At 40.5% G+C, this 7982-nt stretch overlaps 1 protein-coding gene across 1 annotated transcript; it reads right to left on the minus strand.

Moving 5' to 3' along the window:
• Positions 1-6502: 6502 nt before the first annotated feature.
• On the minus strand, positions 6503-7450 carry LOC105715543 (olfactory receptor 10T2). The gene has a single exon (XM_012449967.2). The coding sequence runs from the start codon at positions 7448-7450 to the stop codon at positions 6503-6505; it is 948 nt and encodes a 315-aa protein (XP_012305390.1).
• Between the last annotated feature and the right edge of the window lie 532 nt (positions 7451-7982).

Here is a 7982-nt window from a genome sequence, read left to right on the forward strand (position 1 = left end):
TTGATTTTTTGAAGGGTTTTTCGTGTCTCTATCTCCTTCATTTCTGCTTTGATCTTAGTTATTTCTTGTCTTCTGCTAGGTTTTGAGTTTTTTTGATCTTGCTCCTCTAGCTCTTTCAATTTTGATGATAGGGTGTCAATTTTAGTTCTCTCCTTTCTTCTCATGTGGGCACTTATTGCTATATATTTTCCTCTAGAGACTGCTTTAAATGTGTCCCAGAGATTCTGGTATGTGGTGTCTTCATTCTCGTTGGTTTCGAAGAACATCTTTATTTCTGCCTTCATTTCAGTGTTTATCCAGTCAACATTCAGGAGAAAGTTGTTCAATTTCCATGAGGATGTGCGGTTCTGGGTTGGCTTCTGAATTCTGAGTTCTAACTTGATTGCACTGTGGTCTGAGAGACTGTTTGTTATGGTTTCTGTTCTTTTGCATTTGCTGAGGAGTGATTTACTTCCAATTATGTGGTCAATTTTAGAGTAGGTGTGATGTGGTGCTGAGAAGAATGTATATTCTCTGGATTTGGGCTGGAGAGTTCTGTAAATATCTATTAGGTTTGCTTGTTCCAGGTCTGAGTTCAAGTCCTGGATATCCTTATTAATTTTCTGTCTCGTTGATCTGTCTAATATTGACAACAGTGTGTTGAAGTCTCCCAGTATTAATGTGTGGGAGTCTATGTCTCTTTGTAAGTCTTTAAGAACTTGCCTTATGTATCTGGGTGCTCCTGTATTAGGTGCATATATATTTAGGATCATTAGCTCTTCTTGTTGTATTGATCCTTTTACCATTATGTAATGTCCTTCTTTGTCTCTTTTGATCTTTGTTGCTTTAAAGTCTATTTTATCAGAGATGAGAATTGCAACTCCTGCTTTTTTTTGCTCTCCATTTGCTTGGTAAATCTTCCTCCATCCCTTTATTTTGAGCCTTTGTGTATCCTTGCATGTGAGGTGGGTTTCCTGGATACAGCACACTGATGGGTTTTGGCTTTTTATCCAATTTGCCAGTCTGTGTCTTTTGATTGGGGCATTTAGTCCATTTACATTTAGGGTTAATATTGTTATGTGTGAGTTTGGTCCTGTCATTTTGATGCTAGCTGGCTGTTTTGCCCATTGGTTGATGGAGATTCTTCATTGTGTTGCTGCTCTTTACCATTTTGTGCGTTTTTGGAGTGGCTGGTGCTGGTTGTTTTTTTCTATGTGTAGTGTCTCCTTCAGGAGCTCTTGTAAAGCTGGTCTGGTGGTGATGAAATCTGTGAGTACTTGCTTGTTCACAAAGGATTTTATTTTTCCTTCACTTATGAAGCTTAGTTTGGCTGGATATGAAATTCTGGGTTGAAAGTTCTTTTCTTTAAGGATGTTGAATATCGGCCCCCACTCTCTTCTGGCCTGTAGGGTTTCTGCTGAGAGATCTGCTGTGAGTCTGATGGGTTTCCCTTTGTGGGTAACCCGACCTTTCTCTCTGGCTGCCCTTAGTATTTTCTCCTTCATTTCAACCCTGGTGAATCTGATGATTATGTGCCTTGGGGTTGCTCTTCTAGAGGAATATCTTTGTGGTGTTCTCTGTATTTCTTGGACTTGAATCTTGGCCTTCTTTGCTAGGTTGGGGAAGTTTTCCTGGATAATATCCTGAAGAGTATTTTCCAGCTTGGATGCATTCTCTTCGTCACATTCAGGTACACCTATCAAACGTAGATTAGGTCTTTTCACGTAGTCCCATATTTCTTGTTGACTCTGTTCATTCCTTTTTACCTTGTTTTCTCTAATCTTCCCTTCTCGTTTTATTTCATTGAGTTGATCTTCAACTTCTGATATCCTTTCTTCTGCTTGGTCAATTCTGCTGTTGAAACTTGTACATGCTTCGCGAAGTTCTCGTGTTGTGTTTTTCAGCTCCATCAATTCATTCATATTCCTCTCTAAGTTGTCCATTCTCGTTAGCATTTCGTCAAGTCTTTTTTCAAGGTTCTTAGTTTCTTTGCATTGGGTTAGAACATGTTCTTTTAGCTCACAGAAGTTTCTTATTATCCATTTTCTGAAAGCTGATTCTGTCATTTCATCACACTCATTCTCCGTCCAGTCTTGTTCCCGTGCTGGTGAGGAGTTATGCTGCCTTGTAGGGGGAGAGGTGTTCTGGTTTTGGGTGTTTTCATCCTTTTTGCGCTGGTTTCTTCCCATCTTTGTGGATTTATCCGCCTATTGACTTTGTAGTTGCTGTCTTTCTGATTTTGGTAATTTTAAGTCTGCAGCAGCTGAACTCATAAACCCCTTTTTCTTCTCCCCAGGTGTTCTGGCCCAGGGGTTTAGCACTTTATGTTTTTCAGCTGTGTTGCTACCGTTTTCCCTGCCCACAAGGTGGCAGTCTAGTCACACTCAGCCTGCAGAGGCTTCGCTGAGCTGCTGTGGGCTCCGCCCAGCTTCCGTGTGAGCTTCCCAGCAGTCCTGTGGGTGTAGTTAGAACTGCTTCCGCTATGCTGGCCCGCCCCTGTAGTGACGGAGTCTCTGTAGTGGCGGGTTGTCTTGGTTACGGAAAATTGCCCCGGGAACTGCAAGGTGTTTCCCGATGGAGGACGCCCCTCCCCCACAGAGCTGAACCGTCCCGGGTTCAGCCGTGTTTCTAGAGGGGCCCTCTTTGTCCTGTAATCTCTTGGCTTGCCTCCTTGCCACAGTTCCCCTTGCTGGCCCAGAGGGGACACAGTCTCGTTCACTTTGTTCAAGGAGCCGCTGCTCCCCGCCCCCCGTGCAGGTCGAGCGGCTGCTCCGGTCCAACCAGCGGCGCTGGGAATGCGGGGAGCTTCTCCGCGCAATTAAAATCCGCTGCCCTGTGTGCCGCTGCGTCAGCCGAAGCAGCGGCTCTGAGATTCGTGGCACTCCCTTGCCCGGGGGTCTCCTGGCTTGGCTCCCTGCTTCAGCTCCCCTTTCTGGCTCAGAGGGAACTCTGTCTCTCTCGCTCTGCGCAAGAAGCCACTGCCCCCCGCTCCAGGGCGTAGGCTGAGCGGCCACTCCGCTCAAACCAGCGGCGCTGGAGACCCGTGGGGCTTTTCCTCCTGTGAATCTCCTGGTCTGTGGGCAGTAAAAGTCCGTCTGGAGATGCGGCGTCCACTCACCCTCTGCGCCTACTCTCGGAGCTGCAATCCCGACTTCCTCTTAAGTGGCCATCTTGGATCGATCTCAAGCTTATATTTTAATTGCATATTTTAATTCAGTAGAAAAGATAACAGCTGGTAGAGAATACCCTGCTAGAGGAAGTATACTGCTGGTTCTAATCTCAAATGTTTTTTCTTTCATTTTCCTATTTTCCAGTGAGAAAATCATTCAAATCACCAGAATCAATTTTCATAGGCAGGTAGGTAGACACACTTGAAAAGGTATATAGAGGAGACCCTGAAGTTGCAAGAGTATATTTGCCTTAAGTAATTTGTCCCATTGTTTTAGAGAAAAACAGGGAACTAGATCTTTCAGTGTTTTTCTTGTACATATTTATTGGATACAGTGTGATGTTTTGATAAATGTACACATAATGTTATGATCAGAGTGTTTGAAAGGAGCTCCTGTGTAGTAGACATTTATCCTCATAAAGCAAAGAGTGATGGCAACTTGGGGTCTGAAATGCTTACACATCAGAACAAATTTTGACTCAGTGTACCGGAGGAAAGCTGGTGGTTCATACAGAATTGTGAATGGGAATTAAAGGAGGGCACAGTTAAAACCTGGAGATACAAGTGTGAGAGAGTTTTAATTTACCTGGGAGAAATAGATGAATATCCCTCAAAGAACCATGACTGTTGGGAAGTCCATTGCGATGAGTGAGTAAACCAGCACTGCCTGTCAGTCATGTAGGAACAATCCTACTCCTGATATTGTGGCTGGCAGGAAGGACAGCAGCACATAGTGAACCAGCTGTCTCTTGTTTTTGGTATGGAAACCACTCTGATTCCCCTTTTAAATGTGTAAATCCCCAGGGTTTCCGAAAAATTCAGGATAGAATGCCTCAAGAAGGAAATAGTGAATTTCTTCCTAACAAGGCATGTCAGGGGTTGAGGGATAACTTGGACAAACAAGAACTGCCACTGCATCTGCATCTTGCTTCAGTTGTAAAGCAGTTTATAAAATCATATGGATTTAGTTTTAAAGGAAAAATAATAAACCATACACCCACAGCATTAGCACATTTCCCTTTGCTTGCATGTTACATTTCTATTCTCATCTATAGAAAAATACTTTCTTACATAATTAAAAAAAAAACAAAACAGCAGAACCCTCACATCTACCCACAGGGTCAGGTAATTGGTTGATTAATCCAAAGTCTGACAGAGTTGAAAATAAAAAAGATGACTCTAACATACTAAAATGTTTTAAGTCAAACCACTTAAAATACATATATTTATGAGTATATTCATGTAAGGATAAAGTTTTTACTTTGAGTGTTGGACTACTGCAGAGTTCTTCAGAGTACCTCTAGCATAAGCCCACTCGCAATGCATTACATTCATTTTGGTGAATTTAAATATGAGCCGCAACTTAGAGACACTTGCAAATCCAAATGAACAGGACTTACAGAGTTTTGATTTTATATTCTTTCTTATATTTAGTCCTTCCAAAACACTCACCTGGCTGTATTAGAAACAAATGATTTTTTGCAATTTTACTTTATTAGGTTACATAGTACAAAATTATATTTTATAAATAGAGTAAATAGAATGATAAATACAACTGTTAGAAGTGGTTTTGAACACAACACCCAATCCCCACTACAATTTGTAAGGGCAGAAATGTGCAGGCACAATAGAAAGTAATCTGTTAAAGTTGAGTGTTCATTGTGCCATGGAAATCAGTCAGGGTGCTTTACAGAGGGAAGAGAGCATGCTGGTTAATTTGTTATGTAAAAATATTTTTGGCCGGGGCAGTGGTTCATGCCTGTAATCCCAGCACTTTGGGAGGCTAAGGTGGGCAGATCTCTTGAGGTCAGAAGTTTGAAACCAGCCTGGCCAACATGGTGAAAACCCATCTCTACAAAAAATACAACAATTAGCTGGGCATAGTGTTGGGCGCCTGTAATCCCAGCTACTGAGGAGGTTGAAACTCTAGAATAGCTGGAATCCTGGAGGCAGAGGCTGCAGTGAGCCAAGATTGCACCACTGCACTCCAGCCTGGGTGACGAGAGTGAAACCTTCTCTCAAAAAAAATTTATATGTAATTTTCAGTCATACAAATAATGATATTTAAGCTTTTCATTTGTGAGAGGTAACATAATTTTAACAAACGAGAAGGTTTTAATTCTAGCATGGATTGGGTCTCTGGGCAGAAAAAGAATCTAATTAACAGTAATTGACTCCCTCAGCTAGAAGACAAGCACTGTGAGAACGAGATAGTTCACATATTTACTCAAAAGGAAATCTCAGTTGTCCAGACGAAAAAATTCAAAGCTCATCTGTTTCAATAGTTTTAAATAACATTTCTTAAATTATGTAGCTTGAAAATGATAGAGTTTAGATTTAAAATCAATTCTGATCAGTGTTTGTAATTCAAATTATATTATTGTAATCAATAAAATGTTAGGTTCGTATAAGTGTTAGGCTATGATCATCATAGAGATTACGGCCATTTTTGCCTCTTCAGAGCACTGTGTTCTATTTGATCAGCAAGCATGAGGATGTCATTATTGTGTATTTTTAGTCTATTATTAAATAAAATTACATCATCTGAAAGACTTAAACATATCGCTATGTGAAAACAAAACAAACACTACAAACAGAAATAAAGTTTAATTTACAATAAACATAATAAAAATCTAGAATTATCAACAATTCTGATCATATTGACTAACATTTTTGTCACTGTAAAACCCAGTTTCTTAGTATTAATATCTTGTTCTTCATTTAAGGCCCAGTTTAAATTTTCTCTCCTTTTCATCCCACTTATTCTAAATCTTTTTCCCTTTCAGATGAAATAAATACTTGTTTCTTTGATTCTCATAACCCTTTATTTATATTCTTTTAACTGATCTGATTATCTTGCATTATCATATTTTTTCAGTGTTCATCTTTCCACCCACCCAGTCCCAACCTCCATAAACTATATATTTGTTCATTTTAATTTTTACTCTTTGAATGGGACTTGGCACACAGATGAATGTATTATTAAATGAATGCCTGTGTCCTGGATAAAATGCTCCCAGTTACTTCAGACCCTGTTCTGTCTCTCCAACCAGAAAAGCAATTCTTGTCCTTATATTTGTTTTGGGTTGTGCCTTTCCTTGTAAAGCTCTCACGCTTTTCTCTTTTTGTCATGTGTAAATTCTTTTTTTTTTTAACCAGACATTGGACAATATAGTTCGTAGAATGACTTGCATTTTTTTTTTTTTGGAACAGGAGTAAATAAAAAGGCAACAAGTAGTCTTAATCCTTGGAAACACTGTCTGAGACATGCTTCAAAGGTCAGAAAATTTTATGCCTTTGATTTCTTCTGTGACTGTCCTAGTTGGTTTATTATTATTATTATTAATATTTTTGTTAGCTCGTCTTGGTTGTCACAGGCATTCCAAGAACTCTTTTCAACGCAGCTTTTACCTCCTTGTTCCTCAGACTGTAGACAAGAGGATTAAGTAAGGGAGTTACCACTGTGTAGGTCACGGCCACCAACTGATCCTTGTCTGAGGCAGACTTGGACTTGGGCCGCAGATAGATGATAGAGGCACAGCCATAGTGGACAAAGACCACAGTGAGGTGTGAGGCACAGGTGGCAAAGGCCTTCCTCTTACCCTCAGCTGAGGGGATCTTCAGGATGGTATTAACTATGAAGCCATAGGATATGAGGATTAACAGAAAAGGCACCATAATCACCAGGATGCTGAGGCTAAATAAAGCCAGCTCTTTCACATGGGTGTCAGTGCAGGCTAACTTGATAACAGGTGCCATGTCACAGAAATAGTGATTAACCCTGTTGGGGCCACAAAAAGGCATGTCACAAATGAGGTTGGTGGCCACCAAAGCAATAGAGAATCCTGTGGCTCCTGAGAGAGAAATCAACCCCAACCCCAGCCTTTTGTTCATGATGAGTGTGTACCTCAGAGGATGACAAATTGCCACATAGCGATCGTACCCCATCACAGCAATCAGGAAGCAGTTGGTGCAAGCAAAGCCAAGGAAGAAGAAGAGCTGAGTGGCACAGGCCACGAAGGAGATGGTCCTGGTGTCTGAGAGCAGGTGGACCAGCAGCTGAGGGATGACGACAAAAGTGTAGCAGGACTCAGAAAATGAAAGGATGAATAGAAAAGCATACATGGGAGTGTGGAGAGTCCAGCTGAAGCGAATGACGGCCATGATGGTCACATTGGCCACCAGGATTGTCACGTATAGGAGAAGGAAGATGACAAAAAGCAGCAGCTGGAGCTCCCCCAGGCTGGAGAAGCCCACCAGGATGAACTGTGTAACCACAGTGGTTTTGTTGAAACCACACATCTGAAGAACTTTCTGTGAAAATGTTTGAAAGAGACAAAATGATAACTGTCATTGTAATAAGAACATTTTTGCAACGCCTCCACTTTAAGTATATTGTCAGATTCATAATATTAACATCTCTTTCTCTCAGTCTATCTAGATATAGACAGCCCCTTTAATGATTTTTCCAATAAATCATTAATTTGAAATAACAGAGAAATGATTACCTACAGTGTATAAATAACCAAAAGTTAAAAGGATCCAACTATTTGACAAAGTTGAGAAAACTGAGAAAATTTGAAAATATTTGACAAACTGAGAAAATTATCTCAGTTTTAGAAGAACATTACCTTTAACATGGACTAGAAAATTTAACTTATTTTTCTTGTACTGTATGTATTTGGTCCTTGCATGTATATTCTACCCTAGTATGTTGGTTTCTTTCCCTAATATCACTATCCATTTAATTAGCATTACTGTAAAGGCATGAAAGCACTTTGCCTCAGAGCATGGACTCAGGAACCAGAATGCTAGAGTCTGAATCTTGCCTTTG

This window comes from Aotus nancymaae, unplaced genomic scaffold, assembly GCF_030222135.1.
Source record: "Aotus nancymaae isolate 86718 unplaced genomic scaffold, 86718_ANA_hifiasm-v0.15.2.pri h1tg000108l, whole genome shotgun sequence".
Taxonomy (NCBI): domain Eukaryota; kingdom Metazoa; phylum Chordata; class Mammalia; order Primates; family Aotidae; genus Aotus; species Aotus nancymaae.

Coding starts and splice junctions, on each gene's coding strand:
- LOC105715543 (XM_012449967.2), bottom strand. CDS start 7,450: ATGTGTGGTTTCAACAAAACCACTGTGGTTACACAGTTCATCCTGGTG.